At 41.9% G+C, this 23,853-nt stretch overlaps 1 protein-coding gene and 1 long non-coding RNA gene across 3 annotated transcripts in view; one reads left to right on the plus strand and one right to left on the minus strand.

Annotated features, from left to right (window-relative positions):
* Positions 1–220: 220 nt before the first annotated feature.
* On the minus strand, positions 221–5,205 carry LOC135261726 (uncharacterized). Its single transcript, XR_010332015.1, has 2 exons — positions 5,070–5,205; positions 221–469 (listed from the first exon to the last, which is right to left on the minus strand). It is a non-coding gene; the product is annotated as an uncharacterized LOC135261726 (long non-coding RNA).
* Positions 5,206–5,467: 262 nt separating this feature from the next.
* cdk6 (cyclin dependent kinase 6) overlaps positions 5,468–23,853 on the plus strand; it is a 49,607-nt gene continuing 31,221 nt past the window's right edge. Inside the window, exons 1-4 of one of the 2 annotated variants that reach the window (XM_064348281.1) lie at positions 5,468–6,150; positions 6,924–7,263; positions 12,032–12,167; positions 17,357–17,524. In XM_064348281.1, the coding sequence (XP_064204351.1) occupies positions 7,040–7,263; positions 12,032–12,167; positions 17,357–17,524 (528 nt within the window). In that variant the 5' untranslated portion in view covers positions 5,468–6,150; positions 6,924–7,039. Of the gene's footprint in view, positions 6,151–6,685; positions 6,800–6,923; positions 7,264–12,031; positions 12,168–17,356; positions 17,525–23,853 lie in introns of those variants that run through there. The other variant, XM_064348282.1, reaches the window with a different exon arrangement.

Consider the following 23,853-nt stretch of genomic DNA (forward strand, 5'->3'; position numbering starts at 1 on the left):
AAAAGTTATCCCCCTTAAAATTAGTAACTGGTTGCACCACAGTTATTACTAATAACTGCAACCAAATGCTTCCTATAATATGATATCAGTCTTTCACATCGCTGTGGAGGAATTTTAGCCCACTGCTTATTTCTGATTTTTATGTTGTCCTAAGACAAGTACTGTTCAGTAAGTGTACAGAATAACAGCATTCAATGTAACAATTTCCTGCACTCACATAGTCTACTTAAGGTCATGGCCCTGATGTTGCCTTTTATTGTTTTCTGCTGTAATTGGATGTAGCAGAGTTACCTGACACACTCCAAACACCTGCTGGCGTTTCCCTGGAACTGATCAACAGCAGACACTCCCTTCTGTAGGAGCGTTGTGGGGCTAGAGGGAGGTGTCAGGAAGTATCCCAATGCTCCTCTCTGTGCCTCGGCACAGGTGTGCTACCCCAGGAGGAACTGGCTGCCATCTGTTGCAGGGACTTCTCACGTATCCATAAACAAACGAAGAAAATTCGTTTAGGGAAAGTCCACAGGGGCCAAACCCACAAACTGCAAAAAAGTACATCTTATGGACAATCTGCAGTTATTCTCTGGAAAAGCAAACCCGAGAAAAGAGTTTGACAGCCGTTTGGTTTTTGTCTTAAAGCTTTGGGTATTCCCAAAGATCAGGAGAGGGAACAAAAAATGTCAGTCACTGATATTCCACTGAGCACAGTCGAGCCAATCTTTAATGGGTAAGCCCATATACTGATTAGATCAGGTTGTGCCTCAGAACTGGCTATCACCAGGACAGGGTCGCATAGACATCAGGCAGCCATCGAATGCAAAGGATTTACAAACAAGTGCAAAATATAACGGCTTCATTTCCAATGGTGTTCATTTGTCCAATTCATTTTGCTCCCTCCAAAATGGGAGAGCGTATAAAAATGGCTGTAAGTCCTACATGGATCACCCAATATGGATGTAAATACCCTCGAATTAAAGCTTGTTTCATTTTCGATTGTGTCCCTGCCTAAATACTTACGGACAGCACTGTGCACGCACACACACACACACACACACACACACGCACGTATGTATGTATGTATATATTCTGTTTTTTTTAGATAAATAAAAAAATTTAAAAAACAATAATTAATCAATAATTAATTAAACAGGTGTCATGCTGTCAAGCTCTGAGGTAAAATGTGAAAACACCTCCAAGTCACTGTAAATATAAGCAGACCTACAGAAGCCATTATCATTGATGATCACGTTATTTCTGTTTTAATACCCTGAGCAGCATAACATCTATCTTAAATTACCGCTCATATAATGGCCAGGGATGTATACTGTAAATGGACTGCATTTATACAGCGCTTTTATCTATATATTTATATATCCAAAGTGCTTTACAATTGATGCCTCTCATTCACCCATTCACACACATACTCACACGCCAACGGCGAAAGCTACCATGCCTTTGGTAAATGGTTGCCATGCAAGGCGCCAATCAGCTCGTTGGGAGCAATTAGGGGTTAGGGTTCTTGCTCAGGGACACTTTGACACGCCCAGGGCGGGGGATCAACCCGGCAACCCTCCGACTGCCAGACAACCGCTCTTACCTTCTGAGCTACTCATTACAGGAAGGCCTACACCCACTTGGAGTATAGGATATAAAAATTGAATTTACTATTAAATACCGATAAAAATGAGAACATATTCATTATGAACCACACAAGCTGGCTAATGTCATATGAGTACGTTTTTAAAAATCAATTCCTCAACAGGAACATGCTTAGTGACCGAAGAAACTGGCATGTTTTGAGTGCGAGTGTTCTTTGAGGATAATAAGAGGTTCAAGGCAGGAACAACTTAATTAATTCAATTCAAACATCTCTGTATGAATGTCAATATCTTATAAATTACCCTAAAAGCTAATTGACCAGTGAAAACCAAAACAAAAAATGTATTTTATAATAATAATGCAAATTTAAGAATTTTAAAGACTGCACCTTGGAAAAGTCTGTTTGACCTTTAGAATAAACATTCATTTTGGTGAATTAAAAAAAAAAAAAAAGTTTTATATGATAGTTATTTTTGAATTTGCCTTTTTTTGGTTTCATTTACATTTATGCAGAGTACAGATAACATAGTACAGAAAAAAAAACAATAAACCATTTGCATTTGATGTTTTTTCCATTTTGCATTATAATTGAATTCTCTCTCTTGCTTTTACTGAGGGGTGAATTTTCTGTCTCGGTATGATGACAATTTATGACTTGGGTATTTGAGGGCTTCTGATTGGCTGATTTTTCCTTCCATTTAAGGAGAATGGAGGCTAATCTATTCAAGATGTGTAATGGCTTTCAGTGCTAATTGAAAAGGAACAATGATGATGCATAAATGTAAATGAATACATTTACAGTTATTTGTTGAGAATACTTTCTTCCCTCTGCACTTTGTAATGCAAATCATGGGGGTGGGAGGCTGGGAAGGGTGTTGAAGGGGAAACTCGATCTCACTACATTCGTCAGACTCGTTTTCTATCGCGCTTCCTTTAACTGTCCCAACTGAAATGAATGCTCAAGTTTCCCAGACCCTCCTTAGAACTGATGCAGTATTTCACGCTAATTTATGTAAATCGCTCGTGAATTATAGCTTCCATGGCTTTACAGTGCCACTGTTTTACAGAAGGAGCCCTTTTGATATTCTTTTCACAAAGTTCTTCTTCATGACTTTGTTCTCCACAAAGCTGGGGCTAGATGCTGTAAGGACACAGCTCTAATTGGGCTTTTATATAGGTAATTTGAGATAAAGTCCTGTCAAGTTCCCTCCTGCTTGAATTACAACAATAAGAAAGAGGGGGGGAAAAAAACAACAAACTTATTTTTTAGTTTACTGTTGCCTTTGAATTTACATCTGAAATATGAAAATCCACATGACCTTATGAAATATTTGCATAATAAATGCATAGATAATGCACATTTTATTATATGATATAACCTAAACAAAACTAGCATATATTGTAACTATATCTCAGCAATATGAAACATTCCCAATATGTGATACAGCCTTAAAAATGTACATTATTAAACTTTCAATAATATATATTTCTAAGGCTATATCATATAATTAAATGTACAGTATTATTGAGATGTAATTATAATTCAGTATTCTAAAAAAAAAACAAATGTGCAAGATTCTGTATTTATCATTTTGCTAAAGAGCTCTTCTTTTATCACAATAAATAATTTTCATAAATAGCATACTCAAAACAAGGCTGGAAATTAAAACCCAAAAGAAATGCCATTTTAATTTGTGGGACAGGACACAGCACCAACTTTAGCAGTGAGAAGCTAGGAAACAGAAATCACATGATTAACAAAATCAGAATGGCATCTCAGGCTAAGGTAAAGCTGGCAGCAGCGGGCTTACACAGTTATTTGCTTGAATGTGAGAATGCATTAATAATCATGCAAACACCCAAACACAAGACCGCTGTATTGGGGCGATGTGTTTGGTACTGAAAACACGGCTGCCATTTTGTAGTGAGGATGAAACGGGTAACCGACTTTGCCAAACTGCGGTTATGCCAGCTGAAGAGGACCGTGTCACAGAAAAGCCAAGAAAGGTGACCAAAACCTCAGCCCATTTCCCATTGTGCCCACAATCCAAAAACAGCTTTCATCCCTGAGCCAGCAGTACTATAGCTAAACACGGGGGCAAAGGGCCCGTCTCTCTAATTAGGCTGCCGTAATCAGCCATCATTTTTTACCACGCTTCCATTAGATTGTTCTGGAGATGGACTGAGTGGGTGATAGCGGGAAATGCTGTAAATCCACAACACACCTTTCAATTTAGTTTCATGTGCTCTGTGCCACAGCGTAATTGGTGGCGCTGGAAGCAGTCCAGTGCACACTTAAAGAAACTTCAAGATGCACAGATTCTCTCCTACATGATTTCAAACAACTGTCTCTGGTCACATTTCTCTGGACAATTGTAGTCAAATGTTCTGGACACAAAATCCCACCCCCTACAGTTTTGTAATCAGTGCAATGATTCACTTTAGCGGAGTTGATTTAACTCTGAGTATTTTGCTATGTATTTTGCTATTTGACACAATCAACTGGCAAATGTTGCTCAAAGCTCATTTTTCTGGTTTATGTGAACCAGAGGCAAATTGAACATTACTATCAGTTTGTGATTAAATGAAACTGTGTGCAATGCTAGTATCAAAGCAAGAAATTAAAACAAATCACACTATTTTCTTATCAGAAACAAAGCACACAGAAATATAATTACTCTAAATGTGGAAGTTACATGTTAAAAAATAAATAGACAATAATACTGAGTAATGTAATCTATATCATTAACTATATTTATATTAAAATATTTTAACTGCTTTACATATGGTCCACAAAAAATTACGCAAATCCTTACCATTCCTCGTTTGTCTGAAGGTACATGTTTCACAGATTCATAGTGCAAGTATTGTCTCGGATCAGTAGGCATGCAGCACAACTGTACAGAAAGCCCCAGTAATCTTTTCCTAATAACAGATATGTCTCAGTGCAACGCTTTTTCCGCAGAGACTGTTGCATGTTTGCTAGCAGAAGTTTAGATGGGATCAACACACAAAATGCACTGAACAAACTGTATTGTTTTACTGAGTTGCCCTAATGTGTCATTATCCGTCTGTGTTAATCGTGAAATGAAGCATACATTTCAAATTAATTTCTCACTTAATTTGTGTAAATTAACTTTATTTACTTATTTGTTATTTTATTTGTTATATTTGTAATGTTACTTATCTGTAATCATAGAATTGTAGTAGAATAACAATAACAATGATGGCAACATTAATCATAAGTGCCAAGATCATCATCACCATAGAAAAACATGAAGCGCAATAACAGTTAATTTTAAATTTTCAAACCTGGTCCAGTACCTTTAAGAAAATGCACTTATTTTAGTTGCAGTCTAGCACTGGCTCTTTAGCCATCATTAACGACCCAGACATTACAGCCATTTGGAGCTGACCTGTGTTTATTTTAAGACCGCAGGCTGCACGGGGAGGTACTAATGTGACAAGCTTACCTGTTGCGTTTTTCTGCAGCATGCTCACTGTCACGCGTGGCAATCTGCAAATCTACAGGAATAGATGCATGTACCTTAGTTCACTAATGCATTAATACTTAGCCTATGTAATCTAGGTTTGTGTTTCAATAGAGGTGGAACGGTACATAGGCTATATAGACACACGCGGCAAATCAAAACAGTAGATTCATTTACAGAAAATGGATTCATTGTGTGCAGTGAAAGCGTAGCCTTCTAGTTAGGTGAGCTAAAATTGGGCTGCCTACTGGTAACCAGTGTTATTAAAAAAACAAACAAAAGCCGGCGCAATTTAAAACTTGAACTTTCCTAAATATCTCATGACACAGACCCTTTACTCGTGGGGCCTTGAACCTTTTTTGTGCAGAATTGAGTCTGTCAGTCCGAATTCCCCAGAAGTATTGTTAACGGAGGTCTCTTTTCAATAGCCCGATACATCGGGTTGGCGCATCCAATAAACTTTGTGGCCGCCCAGCTTTTCCCCCCCGTGGTGATCGCTGTTTTTGACACTGGGACAAAAAAGAGGACTGAGAATGCTAAAGAACCAAGAAGGCAGAGGGAAAGCAGAAGAAGGCGGTTTGCCTTTGTAGTCAAGAGAGGAATGCGGAAATGTCCCTGCTCTGTGTCAAACTTCTCTGAAGAGGGTCAAGGCACATTCAGCCAGCGTGGGAAAGGGAAAGGAATCGGAGCTCACAGTCCTGCGTTGCATATTCTGGGATAGAAAGAAACTTTGAGGGAGTTTGCATGTTGATGAGTTTATGCTAGGCTCTGCGATATCTGAAACGAGTTTGCATGTACGTTATTTCGAGGAAAACGATTACCCCCTTTTTTAAGTTATTCTGCCCGTATTGCGATTGCCGTGTTGGTAAGCATTGGCGACTGCTGCGGGATGGGGGTTCCAGTGTGCACCGTCCCTCTACCTGTGTGGCCCTGGGTACGGACAGTGAGGTATCTGTGAAGTAGCCTACTTGCAAACTTGTTTAGAAAGAAAGCGGCGCCTCGTTGCCGTTTATAAAGGACGTGCACGCCGTTGCGGAATCTGGGTCCTAATTCTATCGATCAGGTAACTGAACAACTGCACACCGTTTTATTTTACATTATTAATCTATCTTATGCATGCGTGCATATTCACTGTTGTAGGCGTTCATGTTCCATTATCTAGCAAATATTACATTTATTAGTGATGCATGTATATTAAAGTAGTTAATTCCTTTCTAGATTGTCCTTTTTGTTTTGTGTTATTCCAGTTGGTGTTGGTTAAGGAAATATTATTGTTATTTAAGGTAAGTTAGCTGTGGAAATGTAGAGAAGTCTTACACTGACAACGTTTTTATTGATAGGGGAAGTTGAACAATACCATCACAACCACGTGCTCGCTACGATTTTAACTCGCTCGCGAATGAAAGGTGGAAATAAGTGTAATTATAATCTACATTTAAATTAGTAACTTAGCTTACCACCCATTCAACTTATTTGCTTCGGTTGTTAGTTGTTTATTGGTTATTTGTTGTGCTGATACATTGCGCTTTGCGCTACATAGGGATCATATAGCTACATTAAAATATAATTTATCGCAGACCTTTTCAGAAAAATATCAATATTGACTAAATAATATGACTCGGACTTTGATTGCGTTGAGCTTCCAGATGTTGAATACGTTGGTGTGAGAGGAAAAACCAATGTGTGCAGCCTGCAACAATTTTGCAGTTTGAGTAGGTGAACTAATTGAGGTTCATGTGCAGCAATTCAAGCTAGCGTGTTTGGATAATAGTTTGATGTGATCATTTATTTTGAGTGTTTGTTTAATTTTAATCCCTTTATGTTTGTCTAATATAGGTATTGCTTATACTTGGCCAAACCTCTGATGATGTCTTTGTAAAACATATTTTGGACGTTGCCTGAATTGGGACCCCAACAAAACATTTAGCAACGTATGAAAGGAACCTTTTAAAATGGAGAAAGAAGGCTCAACTCAACAATACGTGCCCGTCGCCGAGATTGGCGAAGGTGCTTACGGGAAGGTGTACAAAGCACGAGATTTGAAGAACGGTGGTCGCTTCGTTGCCCTTAAAAGAGTGCGGGTGCAGACTGAGGAAGAAGGGATGCCCCTTTCAACTATACGCGAGGTGGCAGTACTGAGGCAGCTGGAATCTTTTGAGCACCCCAACGTTGTCAGGTAAGGGAACGTAACAGATGGAGGAGCAGAGCGGTATGATTGCCAATTACATTGCCATCCCAATGGTGAACTTGGGCGGGTGCAGACTGGAATGTAGGCCTATCACTGCCCTGTAAATGGTTTAACAGCTGTTGATTCCAAAGTAGTTTGTTTTTATTGCAGTTACTCTCAGTAAATCATGTCTCTTCTGGAACCGAAGTAGGCTATGTTTTATGATAGCATATAGGCTACAACATGCAAGTAACACATTTTAACTGATATGTAAATTCATAACTGAATGTATGTATTTTGCAATGTGTGTGTTGTTTGGACGTTACAAAAAGCATAGGCCTACTGCATCAATGTACATGCATATGGTGAAATTTATATTGTTGATATGTTATATATTGCATATAAAGTATTAACATATGTGAAAACATTTCAGTTTAGATGTTTTGATATACAAATTCAGGAGCTCATGGCTATGTCAGCCAGTTGAACAAAATCAGACACCCATTAGTATATGAATGGCGAGAGCAGCAGCCTACAGGATCCTTGGTTTATCTCTTTAAAATGCTTTGTCCATGTGTTTTTAATTGACGTGCACAAAAGAGAGTTTGCGCCAATTTTGATAAAAGCACACCAACTTTTAGATAGGAATTTTTATTTTAGCAAATTCAGAGGTGGGGACCCTAACCTTTGACACAAAGCACAAGCCAGGAGCCAACAGTAGATCTTATGATTGATTTGGCCCTTAAATTGTTTGGATTTGGGAAAATATTAAAATCTTGAATTAAATGTTTGATACCTCTTAACAATATAGGCTTTATAATGTCAACTGCACCAAAACATGCATCAAATTCAATTCAGTTGTTTTAAATCCCTACAATATCCATACTTTGGGATATTAGAGGGCAATATTTGATTCTCCAGATTGACCTCAAAGGGATTTAAGATCCTAGATACAAGAAAAGGGCAAATGTTTTAAACCATATTTTGAATAAAAAAAAATATTGCTCTGCAGACAAATGTATATGTGAACAATGTGACAAAGTCACCAGCATCAGACTTTCGTGCTCAGCCATTGAGAAATGAAAAATATGGAAATTAGGGAGAGCAAAGTGCCTTTGTGACTCAGGAAGTGAAGGTCAAACTGAGAACATCTGCCCTTGCGTTCTGATAAGTCTGACGAGAAACTCTCTGCAGACTACGCTAATGGGTAATATCTGCTCCACACATGAGTCAGCAGAATGAGTCAAGGTAATCATTTAGTACCTGCCATAGGTTTTGGGGGAAATTCTCTTAAAAGTCAAGAGCTGTTGGGAAAGTTTAGCAGTTTGCAGGTTGAATTAGATTAGCTTGCATTACTCAGGACCTTGTGCGGCTAACATTTTCATGGCGTCCATTTATAAAACAGGATATTTACTGGAGGTTAGGTTAAGTATCAACAAAAGGGCCTCAAATCTACACAATCTGATTCCAAGCCCAGCTTTTCACTCGGCTGGCCCCACAGATGGGCATTTTGGAATTTAGCATTATGGTTTGAAAATACTATGTATTTTTGTCAAGAAGCAAATTAATTTGTCACAACTGTCAAGAACAGATTGTATTTTCACCCGGCTGGGTTACTTATTGGTCAAGCTTTATTTTGAGAATCTTCATTCAGGAAGTTAAAAATTGTGCTTATAGCTTGACTGCAACAACCACAAAAGTAGCAAATCAATTTTAATGAAAACATGTACTCAAGTCTATTCTTGACAAAATTGAATCACTTTTCCCTCTAGACCAAAGTTTTCATCCAGAGTTTCCCCCCCAAAAAACTTGAGCCCTGATACCTTATTATTTATTATTTAAACTTATCCCGAATCAGTGAACTATATACATGCATTTCTCCATATATTTCAGTTGCATTGTATAAAATAAAGTATTGTTCACATCATGGTGCTGGACTTATCCAGCAGCACGATTTTTGCCTTTGAACTGGTCAGGATGAGCGGCTGTTATGGGGGAGCATGGCTGCCATTCGCCTGGATGATGTCTCTGTGCATGTTGCCTGTGGATGCAGAAAGTTGCCGGAGGCAGTTTGCTCTGTGGGACGGCTGTTGGCTCCCAGTCTTTCCACATTATCCCTTCAGTCCATCCACGAAGGCTGTCAGACGCAGGAGTTTCGATGGCACTCTGGGGTAAACAGACGGCCAGGTGTTTCCACGCTCCAGATTTCCACCGGTGGATTTGACCTCGTTTGTGTTCACGGGGCACTCTGGTCTGTTTTTAGTACAATGTGAATGTTTACCGTGTCACACCCGGGCCGTAGCTAAATTTGGACACTACGTTTTCATCCTGGAACGGAATCCACATGTTTTAAATTACCTAAATTAGAACGTCTAGCTAATTGCGATCCTGCGGCTACGACATCCTCCCGTCAGTCTGGGTGCAGGCCGGCACGTACAGATGCTGAAACACTGCTTTCTCTGCTGTCCTCCCAACGAGCTGCAAAGTAGCAGTTTCACATCGTTCTTGCAGTCTGTGCTTGCAGTGAATCACGCCGATTGCCATATTCCCTGAAAGTGGGGCTTCTGCTTTAAGGGGTCTCTGGCTGCATATAGGCACAAAGACCCAAATGCGTAGAGCGTTCTGCTTTTCGGCTAACCGCTGACAGTTCCAAGACGCTTATAAGCGTGTTACTCTTTCCATATGCAGACTGTCAGCTCCAAAGTTCCTTTGCGCCAGAATAATTAAGGGTTTAAGACTCATATTTAACCCCGGATTTCAAGGGGGAACAGATTTGTGAGTTGTTTCATGAACACTGCAATAATTGTGATGTGCTCATTCTCAAGATTACAGTGACACTGCCTCTGTAAATGTCTCAAAAGCTCTGTGGTGGGGCTTGACATATTTTTCATATGACTGACCTGGTTCATTAGTGTATACCAGATCAAGTTCTATAAATGACCAATAAAATAAGGCTTTAAAGGATTAGACTTCAGTACCAGTACATTTACTGTAAATTGACATAGCTATCACAATTTTTAAAATGTGTTATTTTACAAACACTGCACGTGTTTCAGTATAATTCCAGTGATCCCTGTATCTGTAGCCTATTTGTTTGTGTATTTTGCGTCGTTTTGGTAAAGGTCAGATTACACAAACTGAAATGCGAATCATGATGTGCCTGTAATTACAGGTAGAAGTTCATGGGTTACATGTGAAAACTGAAAACAGACCTGTTTTCAGAGCTGGAGAACTGTCCCATCAAAGAGAATGGCAGCTTGTAGTGTGATATGAAGAAAGAGCCGTTGTGACAAATAAAATATACCGACGTGTGCTGTGATGTTTCGCTCTCGTGGCGCAAAGAGGGGGCATCTGAATTTGCGAACCTGACTGGGAAGCAGTCGTGGAGCGGCAGAGAGCTCAGACTATTCAGCCTGGACTCTGCGGTACCGCTGATCACATCAGAGTCAGGCCCAGGTTACCAAGGCTCTGAGTGAGGAATGTTTCGGCAGTCGTCCACCCTTAGCTGAGGGCAATCTTCTCTTTTGTTTCAACTGTTTTGATCCTGCTTGTCACCGGGCAGTTTTTCAGAATGATCTGGATGATGGAACCATGGATGTTGAGTGGAATTTTTTTTCTTCTTCCCCCATATGTGATAAATATTTGTGGACAATGTGCCATACTCTAAACATTTTCCCACTTTGAATCTGTCTATGCACATTACATGGTACCTAAGGCTGTTCTCTGAACATAAAATATCCGTTTTCATTACAAATATATAACTTATATAACTTAAAAAACCAATATTTCAGGAAGTAAAATGAACTCTATTTGGTTGGGTGTACCAAGCATGAGGCAGGTTAATGGCCCCTTACATGATTGGTTTAAAAATTCTCATCCTACATCCAAGAACTTTCTACTTGCAGGTTTTGGTTCCTGATTACATTTTAAGCAGCCTTGAAGAGGAAGAAGATTGATGCCACTGTAATTTTGGCACCTTATAAGGATTTTTTGGAGACAGGCAGTGGCAAATTTAGCCTGAATGGTCTTTGATGACAGGGACTTTTTCACTGTGGGAAAGTTGAACCAGCCCTTTTCCCTTGATTAATGAGCAAGTCCTGGTTAATGCTATACCAGTTCCCAGTATCAAAATAGTACTGCTATATTGAAAACACATGTTTACTGTAATGTTCCACTGAAAAACGATTAAGTTAGGTGATGATTGCTATAAATTGTTCTGTCCAACATTGTCACAATGTTTTGCAAAAATTTTACAAGCAGGTCTTGAGATTATCACCTTCCTCCAGCTTGCCATTCTTTCCTTATTTCTTTTGTTTCTGCCCCATTTTCAAATCCATGTGTCCAAAATAATCTCACCAATTCCAACGAAGGTCTCTTAACAAAACATCAGTAATAGTTTCTGTGTTGGTTGCAAGCAGTGTGGCAGCAAATCTTTTTTTCCATTAGATTCTTGGCTTTTGTGCCTTTTGTTTGTTAGCATCTGCATTGGTGCTTCTCAGGTGTGCAGATGCCACTTTTAAGCATTCAAGATCTCCAATGTGAAATCTCCTCTACATTTTCATAGAACTGTGATTTGTTTTTGTGAAAAAATATCAGCATCATATTTTTTTTTACTTCAATATAAACAATGCAAATGTTGAGTTGAGAATGACCTACACTCCTGGAAAAATCTAGAAGATTAGTGTGTTTAGTTATATGTCAGTGAAAAAGTACAATGAGTGTAGACTTAATTCGGAGGTTTGCTTTGTATTAACCGTGCTGGTGCGCTTCCCTCCAGGCTGTTTGATGTGTGCACAGTGTCCAGGACTGACAGAGAGACCAAGCTGACCCTGGTCTTCGAGCATGTGGACCAAGACCTGACCACATACTTAGAGAAAGCGCCTGAACCAGGAGTGCCTCCTGAAACCATTAAGGTACCTCAGATCTCTTCATTCTCTTTAACATTATGAGGGTGGATCATATGGACTGAGAGGTTCTACTTGTCAAGTTCAGCTGAGATGTGTCGTATTGAAATTGGCTGTAGAGCATTAGCAACCTCAAAGACGTGGAGCCCCAGACAAGGGGAAGTCCTTATTGCCTGTTTTATGAGTGTTACATAGCTGAGGTGAGTCAAGTGATGGTGATGGATAGCTTCGATGAAGTGTCACTTTTTGCACTCAGTGGGATAGTAATGTCGTTCACTGGCTCTTTCATGGTCCTGCTACCGAGCGGCCTGTATTCAATAACGTCAATGAGGAGTAGCGCTCGTCAGCCCATACGTACATGCTTTTGTGAGCTGTGGCAGTAACTCTTTTAGACATTAATTGCCGTCCGATGTTCCGGGTAGACACGAAATGACTTGAACTGGCTTTAAAGAGCACATGGAGGATATCGCAGAAACATCTGAGGGAGGCCTGGGCTTTCCCAGGGCAGAGCCTGTGGTCTAAGGCTACTAATTAAGGTTTTGAGATGATGTGCTTCTGTTTTTTTCTTTTTTTAATTTTTCTCTCATTTTTACTATGGTTGCAATATGAGTTCTATTTCAGGGTTTCAACGTGAATTAAAGACTCTGGCTCACCAGGCGCAAACTGTCAGAAAGATATTCCATACTCTTCATGTCAGCTGTCATGTCAAATTTGTTTTCCATGAAAATGATGAAAGGCCATTAAAAATGGTACATGTTTAGTTGTGTACATGCAGTAATTTGCCCTCAGTGATTGTGGCCAATGGAGTGACGGATATAATCAAACAAACAAAAAAACATTCTGCAGCAGTCCAAGGTCTATTCAGTAAATATCCATTTAAAAGAAAGGCATTCAATTATTTTTAAAAATCAATTTGTACTTTTAAGTACATCATATTATATTAACAAATGGACATGATCATAAAACCTGTGTGCATGCCGTTTAGACCAAAACCAGGGCAAAGGTGCAGGTGAGCCAAGTCAGAGCTAGAAAGGCTGAGTACACATTAAAATGTGTGATAATATTGCCCAGCATCTAATGGTTTTGGCTGTATGGGGAGAGTCCTCTGCAGATAGCCCCCAAGGCAACATCTATGGAATAACAAAAACAAGGGGATTTTTATTCACGTGTGACTATCACTTTCATTATCCATAAATAATCATATAATGTCAACGTTTTCTTTCGCAGTGGTGAGTAAATGCCTTGGTGTCTGTTTACAGGGAAAAAGGTGTCAAAACAAAAGGTTTGGGTATTTCCTTGTTGTAAGCTGTCACATGTATAGTGTGCGCTGACCTGTTCCCACACATTTCAGTTACAGGCCTATTTATTGTGTTTCCTTCCCATCATGCCCCTGGGCATGTCCCAGAAACCACCAGAGAAGAAGAGTGGCCTCTTTGCAAAGTTCTTTTTGACTATTTAGATTTAAAAAAAACTGTTGATTGAGAGCATCATTTATCAGTTTATCAGTGGCAACATTGGAAATTCCTGTAAAAAATGTGTGATCTATTTGTGATCTGGCGAAGTAACAGTGGTGTTTTTGTGTTCTTTTTCATGTGGTCCCTTATTGCACAAAATAAGAGGTACTTTGGCAAACAGAAATATCATCGTAGCTATCGTGACAGCCTCCTGTTTACCCTTGTGATTTCACTAAATACACTCTCTTCATTCAAACAATAGAAGCCATGCATTCCACTTTATGGCTAAGAGCACTAATGGTGCTTGATGTGCTGTAACACACACAGGAATCTGCACACGTGCACTCACATGCACACACGCGTACACTCAAAGACAGGGTCGACGTGATAGAGAAGTGATCCATGCGTGCTGTATCTCTGTCATTGATTAGTCATTTGTGATTAGTGGTTTGTGCTTGTGCCTATTTCATTTTACATTGCAATGAAACTAATATTTTCCTATTAGAATAGATGTAAAGGACAAAATGAACAATACTGTCAAATCGACACAGAAAGGCACTGTGTCTGTATGAGCCCAATTTTTAAAACAATATCCCCAGTCAGTTAGGATTTTGAATTCAGGAAATCACTTGTTGAGAGAAGGACTAAAACCACAGAAGTTGAAATCCTGTCGGAGTTAGATAACAGAAGTAAAAAAACCCACGGACCGGGAAAGCCAAACCGACCGAAGCGGCCAGAAACATGGTCGGCCTTATCATTTCGGTTTCTGGGGACGGTAAATAAAGGACGGTACTCCCAGATAAACCTTTAACAGCTTAATTTGCAGTCCAGCCGAGGGCAGCAGATTGCGAAAGCCGCCCATTCAGACCCACCGCGGGATAATTGATGAAAGAGTCCCCGGAATGAAATGAGCTGGAAAGACATCAAGCGGTTCCCTCGGCTGCCGGAGTGTGACTGGTCCACCCGCCCCCCCCCGCCGCCCCCCAAACCCTCCCACCACCCCCGAACCCCCCCCCCACCCACCCAACAGAATCCCGTCTCCTGACCATAATGAGGGGGGTTAATGAAGCATAGGGAGAGTATTACACAAACGTTAACAGGCAGATGTCCCGCATTATGCCCGGCTTCAATAAACAATATTGCCGCTCCCCGCGTATTTGCATGAGAAAGGGATGCCCTCTGCGTGCGTGTTTTGACTGCCGCGCTGGCCTCTCTGTTTTCGCTCCTCTTCACTGCCCGGCTGCTCATCACCGTCCTGGTGTCCCCTTTGGACCCTTGGATAGATAGCGGGGTCCGCAGTAACAGTTGCATTCGATGCCTCTTTCTTTTGTGCGTTTCGCGAGATCACCTTCCGCTACATTTAAAGTCAAGGCTTCTGTCGTCTGTCTCCCGAATTGCTTTAGCCACCTGTGTCGCATGGCTGGGAGTTTCGGCGCTTTGGGGAAGGTGTAGACCACTGAGCTAAGTGTCCGTTCGCTAGCACTGTGCTTGCTTTGGCTGTTTGCGAACACGTAACCATTTCCCTGCTATCATATTTGTATGAATGGTCTGTCTTTTGACAATGCTCAGTGTCGCTGCTTGTCGGAACCCAGGATGACCTGTGCGTAGGACGATAGTTTCTTCAAAACCACTTTTAGGGAAGTGTCCGTGGCCATTTCTTCCCATTGTCACCATTTGCTGTAGTTGCAGTGTTCTGCACATTGTGTCTGATCTCTTAGCGAGAAAAACGAAACCATGAAACCGTGTAGGAGGATGCCACATGCACCACTATTAATTTTGTCGGGCCCACACCCTGCGGTACTTCCTGCTCTGTGATAGATGCTGTCAACTGAGCGGTATAAATGAGTATGAACTCACCCCCCGTATCGTCTTTGGGTTTTTTGTGGGGTAAAGTGTTTTCCCCTAAATGAGTAGCTCCGACCTCAGAGTTGTTTCAGAGACGCTGGGAGTCCATGTGAGAGGAGTCCTATGTCTAAGCACACAGGCCCGGGAACCCTCAGTCAGACGGCCATACACGCGTGTAAATACCATAGCTGTTCTTCAAGCTCAGACCACTCAGCATTTTGCACCCAGCATCAGTGAAATGACCCACTGCACTGGGCAGGCTTTTTTTCCTCCCCCCCGCCCCCCGGCTGTGTTTTTGGATGACGACCATTCGATGTTTGGGAGATGTTAACAAGCACCCGCCCGGGGGCGGAGGACTTGCTATTTAAAGCCGGTGCGGGATCGGGGTCGGAGCGCATTGTTTGACCAAAAATAACTGCTTTGGCCCCCGCCAGATCACGGGTGGACGGTCATTAAAAAAAGTCTTGTTTCCAGGCCTGTCCATCTCCACCCTGCACATGGGGACCCCTTTCTACGCATTTACTAAGCCCGTCTTTCTTTGCATCTTTGCATTGTGCCACTGTCCCTGGTCAGGCCAGAGCCGTGCGCAAATGTTTTCTGGTTGAGTGTGCACGCTATTGTTTCAGCTTTTTAATCACTGACCAGCTGGCTTGTTAGTGAATGGAGCAGTAGGCCCCTGGCCACATCTCTTGTGAGGTCTTGGCTGGGAGTCTGGGTAGGCTGCCTGCACCCCGTGTCAAAGTAATTCAAGCGGCAATCGCAAAAAAAACTGCCCTTTCTCCCTCTACTCCCCCCCCCCACCACTTCTCCCTCTCTTTCTTCTCTCTGTCCCTCTTTCTCCCCTCTTGCGCCCCTCTCTCTTTGTATCCCCTCTCTCTCTCTCTATCTCTCCTCTTCCTCTCTCCCACTCCCCTCACTCTCCCCCTACTCCTTACTCTCTCTCTCTCTCTCTCTCTCTCTCTCATTCTTGTTCCCTTTTTCTTTTCTACCCAACCGCCACCATTAACGTAAAATTTCTGCTGGTCGTACGCGGCTGTGCGGGTTACGCCAGAGGAAATGGCCGTTGAGCGCGTTTTTTCGGGTGCCGAGCCCGGCCGCAGACGCGCCGTCCCCGGGGCCGAGCGAGCGGACGCGCGGGTAGCCGCGATCCGCGGACAGCTGCAGGAGCGCGGAGCCCCCGTACGGGGCCTCTCAGCAACATGTCCTCCCTGCGAGCGATAGTGTCAGTTATCAACATCTGCTGCGCTTCGGCTTTAAAGGGACAACCTCTCGTTCCCATTTTGTGAACCTCCCCCCTGCCGCCCCCCACCACCTCCGCTGTGACTGCACAGAGGCGACTGTGAAAACGTTTCTAACTGTAACTCCTTGCAGTTTGTGACATAATCTCGTATCTTATCAGTGTGTACCTGCATTTAAACGAAACAGGAACTTAAGCATGGCGGCTTTCCCACGGTATAGATACTCCCACTAACTAGAAAAAGGTTCACATGCTGAAGTAACTGCCTTGCGATGATGTACTTACCAACCAATCAAAGGGATCATGAATAGAATAAAAAAATATTTCATTAACCGACTTATGAAATCTGCCAGATCAATCTTGCATACATACTTAGTATTATGCCTTATAAATTTTCTATGCCTTAATCTCATTTTGTGTTGCATGTGCGTATATGTCAAAAGAATGTGTGTATGCCTAATGCATGTGCGTGTGTTGCTGCACAAAAGTGTGTGCTCATGAGCCTGTGCATGCATGTCCGTGTTTGTAGGCATGTCGTGTGTGTGCGGGCACATGTCTAGCTGTGTAGTGCACGGCATGCCTGTTGGTGTGGAGGCCAACGGGGTAAAATTCCCAGGTGATGATATCATTGCTGATGATGTCATATCTTTACCTCTGAACAGGACATGATGTACCAGCTACTGCAGGGTCTGGACTTCCTCCACTCTCACCGTGTGGTCCACCGTGACCTGAAGCCCCAGAACATCCTGGTCACCAGCGGAGGGCAGATCAAACTGGCCGACTTCGGCCTGGCGCGGATATACAGCTTCCAGATGGCACTTACCTCAGTAGTGAGTACACAGGTTTTTTAAACTGGGGCTTCTTTTCCTTTGGTCAATGGACAGCACACTGTGTCATGGCTTCAGCAAGTTTATATGTATCATTAGATGATAATGGTTAACTGTCGACAGACGGGATTGCCACAGGCGGCCCTGCCTTGCCTTTGGGGCAGGCGGTCTCTTCTACGGCCTGCCTGCACCAGCTGCATGTGTTGCAAAGCAGCTCAATGTGATGACTGCGCAGCTGAGGGACTGCACCGACACACAAACACGGGCTAGTCTGGGCTTTCATGAACTGATGTTGCAATAAAGGAACGGGCTATTTTCCACACTACGTATACAACTGAATATTTCAAATTGGAAGTGAAAGTAAACATGTGGAATGAAAACTTATTTTTTTAAAAGCCACCAAACTGATAACAGAAATGGTAGATCAACCCATGTTCAGTTAAACCAAGTCCTTAGGGGTGTTCAATTTGAATGACATGATTCACATTCGCAGACGTCAGCTACTGCCAATTTTGTAAAGGAATGAAATTCATTTTTGCAAACAATGAATGAGTTAAAAAAAATAGTAGGGTACTGAACTTAAATTAAATCAATAGACAGAATCATTTTCCTTAGACGAGTAAGTTTGTGGAAGGATTGGATGTTTTTCATGGAGGATTTATTTTATTTTGATTGGATGTGGGTGAAATCACAATGCAAAAAGCTACTGTAGTAGCTCACATAGTCATTGTGATGTTCATTGCAGTGTTGGTAATAGTTTCAAGGTGGCTGTGTGAATTTCTTTGTGGTATTGGTTGCCATAAAAGATGCTTTTGCTGTTTCCGGTGTGATTATTTTACTGTGCAACTCCGATGCTGTCAGAGAATTGTATTATTTTCTGATTCATAAATGGCAAAATGAAAAAAACCCTTCTGCCCCAGTGGTCTTGGTGGTGGTATAATTAAGCTATTCCCAAAATTCTAATGAAAGTCAATGATAATATATACTTTTTATGCAAATCGACTGAAATGTGGTAAATATATATTACTAAATAATATCAATTACATTCTTTTTACTACAGTAATACCTTCTTATAGAAGAATTGTTTTCTGGCAAGCTACTATGACACTACATTACAAAACGTAAGAGGCTATGACATTCTTGTGTAAAATAGGGACTCTGACATTTATTTGAATGCGTTTCTTACTAACTCACATTGAAGTATGTCAGTTAGTTATGGTTATTTTCATTTTTATTATCATCCCATTTAATCTGATGAACACTTGAATACGTGACATGTTCCCCTGGGGTTTCCATTTGGAACTTGAGATGTTTGATGTAGCCTTAAATAATGCTAGCTGTGCCAGGCTGCTTATACAGTAGCTTTAAACATAGCCATACTTGCATTCACTTCTGAAGCTATAGTGGTGGAACTACAGTCATAATGGGGAAAAAAAGGTTTTGATCTCTTTGTAGCAATGATGAATACATTTTAGCAAGTAGCTCTTTTAGTTTTGGTCTTCTCTGAAGTTATAAAAGAAACAAAAAATGAGCAAACACACATGCACATACACACACACACACATACACACAGACCTACACATTTTACAAAGTGTACTGTGATCAGACAGAATAGAGGCATATGTGTCAAGTAGTAGCATTCATTTTACTGGCAAGTGTTGTGAGGATGTGTTTGATTGTGATTACTGCATGATTCTTTCCAAATGAAATGTGAAAAGGAACCTATTTAAAAAGTTACTGCTCCCATATATTTTACAAAACAAAAAGGTTGTTCATCTGGGACAAAAGGGTTGCTGGAGGGCCTTCCTCTGAAAACCTGATCTCCCTTTACTCTTCTTTCTCTCCGCTCTCTTGTTTCTCTTATCTCTCTATTTTCTTCCCTCTCTCTTGTTCCTCACACTTGCTCGGATCGGGCAGCCCGGGCATTTCAAAGTGAAGGCTCCGGCGTGGAAGATGTTTGGTTTTTTTTTCGAGAGCTTTTGTGAGGCGGCGAATCCCCTCCGGTGGGTTCACGAGCGCGACACGCCGCTGATGTGAAAGGGGACCAGGGATCCCTCGAGACTGGTCTGAAAGGCCCCCCCCCCCCCGGTCTGGGGCCGTCCTGAGATGCCTGCAAATAATGCGTGGTGTAAAGTGAGAACGGTGGCCGCAGCTGCAAGGCTGGCGATAGCCAGAGTGGACAGGACCCGGGATGGAGGGACCGAGGGGACCGCTTTCCCTCCTCCTCCCCTTTTGATGCCGTATTCTGTTGCACGCGTTTCTGTCGTCCGGAGATAGGGTGAGATCTGAGAGGGTTTCTGTAGGTCTAATGTTTAAGGCTTTAATTATCCTATGTAAAGATAACTTAGTCCAAACTAAATGTACACGTTTGTACATGTTCCAAATTAAGTTTCAGTTCAATTTAAAGGGGAAATGGGAAAGAGCATACATTTCCAAGGTTTCCCTGCTCACTAAATGTGAAAAATTGCCAACAACATCCTTCTTGTTCAGTTTAATCCCTGACCAACAAGTGTCCCTTAGTTTTGTCAGCTGGGATGGTAATAGTAGCAATACGCATTTAGTAATCCATTTAAGCTCTTAATTGTATTAAGGTACGCTTTCCAATGAAGTATTTCTTTAAACGGTATAATGAAGTACTTCCGAGTGGCTCTGTCCATAATTTTGGCCGATGTCATTGGCTCACTCTGTCCATGATCACGCACAAGCGGACAGTTAGATTCGTTCTGCTTGGGAAGAGTGGGCTTTGGTTGGCCAGGCTTCTCAGGTTATTGCTGTATAACGGCCTCCTAGCAATTCGCCATCTCCTGCATGCTAACGCCGATCTTCAGTCAGAGCTGCATCCGTCCTCCGATAAGCGTTAGCGCCCTTGTCGTAACGGTCTGCGGTGTGGAAAATAATCGCTGGCTCACAAAATGGCACTGAAGGTGTGATCCCACTTCAGCTGCAGTGCTCCCACTTGGATGCGATGATGCAAGAGTAGGCTACAGCGAGACTGCCAGTTCCAAAAAAAAAAAAAGAGCAAAAAAAAATACGCAATGTATAAAAAGCAGCAGAAGTACAATGTAAAATGCGCAGGGGAAATGGAAAACAGCATGCATCCCCCTGAAATTTCGTCGACGTTTTAATTGCATTGCGGTTGAGCGATGCGTCGTAACGTAAGGCACATGCAGTAATGCGTAACAGATGCGTAAGGAAATGTGGCATGAGCGCAGTCCATTTCTGGGCTCAGTTTTAAAAGGTGGGCTTTGTGTGAGTGCGTATGCAGATTTGTGGTTCGGCGGTTTTATTTGCACACGTCAAAATTTTAGTTTCAGTTATCACGGGGTGGATTTGTGTGTTTCGTTTGTTAGTCGCGTTTTTTTCTTTGCAGATTCACCCGGGAATTCACCAGACACGTCAGAAAACAGTCTCGCAGTTGCAGAACACGGGCCAAGTGCAGCTCTCACCCAGTGGTTCAAAACCCAGAGAAAAAGTGGAGCGTTGTGTGAACTGGGCCTCCGGCTGCCATGATTAATTTTCCCGGTCAGGAATCCCCCTATCGCCTCCCTCGAGCCAAAGGAGGGGATGGAAAAAAAAACTATTTCCTCTCGCTTCTGCCAAATGAAGGAATGTCGTTATTTTTGTATGCAAAACCGTTTCGTATTCAAAGTTTTTTTTTTTTTTTTTTCCTTAGAACTTGCTTGCTAAAAAGCTACCAGTACAGTGAATACCAAGCTGAGGAAAAGATTAGCAGTAGCGGCACGCCAGAACTTGGGGCAACTGTAACTCAGTCCTGATAAGCAGGCTGACTCATTCCTGGAACGACAGCACTGCAGGGAGAGCGCTGTGTTAAAAGAGACACGTTTCACCAGCTTTCCCTTCTTTGTTTTTATGTCTATGAATGATTAATTCATATCTTGTAATGATTGCTCATGACTTAATTTTAGCAAATGAGTGCAGAATTAGTGCACTGTGACAGAAAAAGAAAAAGTACCCTGTAGATGTTTTTGGAAATTTTTTTTTACTGCTGCGAAGAGAAGGCTGACCTCGCTGACAGTTCAGAATGTCTCCTGCGTGTATAAGTCATTCAGCGGCCCTTTTGTAAATACCAAACACAGGTTTGAGGTTAGAGATTACTGATGCTGCAGAGTTGCAATCGCTGCCTCACAATGTGAGGAACTCACATTGTGAAGGAAGTATTCACTGGGGAATTTATTGTTGTTGCTCCCAATATGTTTTGGATATAAAAAGCCATCAAACAGTACGAGTCCACGACGCTACATGAGGGGTGCCTGAATGCAAATGGGACCACCCATCGGGCCGAGCCTAGGTGCGGATAAGCAGGCCGTGTGAATCTGCACAGTTCCACGTATTGTTCTCTGGCCAAGTGATTGTTTTATTATGACTTCAGTGTTCCCCCCCCCCTCCATTGTTGTCAAACCCTGACTGACAGGTCAAAGTGGCGAGATATAAAAAGTCTTCCTGCATACACAAGTAGTGGATGGGAGCTATTTTTCCACCCTGTTTAGTAATTCTGAAACGAAAACGCCCAACATCAAACTCCGTTCAGCTTTGTTTGAAAATGGAAAGCAGTCCGCACCATACACCCCGTTTGTCCTAATCCTTTGTGGCAGAAGCAGCATATGTCCTGTAAACCAGTACTTACATATTCTCAACTCCCAGGTGAATAATGCTTGATCCTGTGAGTACACGTACTTAATAAATACTATGATAAGTATGATTCTTACTAAATGAGTTGAGTTGTAATTTCCCATTTGATGTGATCATGAGTCTGTGTAATAGGGAGCAGACCAGTCCCATGAAACTGATTATCAGCCACTTGGGAAAGTATCATGTGCGTTAAATTGCACAAGAAATTGGATTTGGGGAGCAGGAAGCAAGTGCCATTGGTCATTTCTTCAATATGGTTATGTATTCACAACAGCTAGATAAGTTCCGTGGCAGGAGTGGTCAGCTCAAGAGTCGCAGTGTCGTAGGTCTTCATTTGTAGTCGAGTAAGGACGTGCGTCTAAGGGCAGGGGTTGGAGGATGGATTAATAACCGAGGTCACGACGCTTTCACTTTCAGACTGAGACTGTGAGCAGGCCAGATCCAGTTTTACATTTGCTTGTGGGAAAGGCCCTCCCGACCTTGCACTTTGAGTTTGGCCGTCATCCGAATGAACCGTCTGCGGATTGTTCCAAACGGCTGAACCTTTCACAGATATTAGCCAGTGTAATTTTAAAGTAGAAAACAACGCTTTCTTTGCTTAAGGCACGTACTGAGTTAATTAACAACAGTCCAACAATCCACCAGTCTTTGATGCTAACCATCACTTTAAAAAATATTGTTGGAGCTGGGTACAGCACACCTTTAAATCTAGTACCAATCACGAGGCTAGTTTGTATGGAATATTGGTGAATTTGGTAATCACAAAGGGCCTGGTAGGCCAAGGAAGACCTTTACTGTTGATTACCAAACAATTTTCAGCATAATGAAGAAGAACCCTCAAACACCTGTCTGACGGATCAGAAACACTCTTCGTTGTGCAGGCGTGCGTGTGTCAGTGATTACTGTCATGTCCACAAATCTAACCGCAGAGGCTACACTGCTAGATTCAAACCACTAGTTAGCTGCAAAAACAGGATGGCCAGGTTACAGTTTGCTAAGAAGTATCTAAGAGAGCCTGCAGAGTTCTGGAAAAAGGTCTTGTGGACAGATGAGAGCAAGAACGACTTGTATTAGAGTGATGGAAAGGGCAAAATGTGGGGGCCAAAAGGAACTGCCCAATGTCTAATATCATTGGACAGCACTCCATCCTACATTAAGACAATTATTCCAGACATATTGCTAAAGCAACAAAGGAGTTTTTCAAAGCCAAAAACTGGAAAATTCTTGACAGAGTCAATCACCCGAACTGAATCTAATTGAATATGTGTTGCTGAAGAGAGAACTAGCCTCCAAAACAAGCAGGAGCTGATGGCTGCAGTACAGGTCTTGCAGGGAACTATCAATGAAGATATACACCTAGTGGTGTCTATGGGTCACGGCCTTCAAGCAGTCATTCCATGCAAAGGATGTGCAACAAGTACATATAACATTAATATGTCAAAAACATTGTGGTGCCCAGAAATGGGGGGACTATGTATAAAAAATGTCTACATGGTGAAACCAAAGTGTATAAAAAATACCATTATATAAAAGCTGAGAATGTGCATTCTAACCACAAGTGAATTGCCTGATTGCAAATCTGAAGTGGTGCTGTACATAGCCAAATCAAGAAAAAATGTCTTTGCACCAAACATTATGGAGCTCACTGTAGTTTGCAGCTGGGCCCTTTTTTTGGTCTTTGA

This window comes from Anguilla rostrata, chromosome 8 (genome assembly GCF_018555375.3).
Source record: "Anguilla rostrata isolate EN2019 chromosome 8, ASM1855537v3, whole genome shotgun sequence".
Taxonomy (NCBI): Eukaryota; Metazoa; Chordata; class Actinopteri; order Anguilliformes; family Anguillidae; genus Anguilla; species Anguilla rostrata.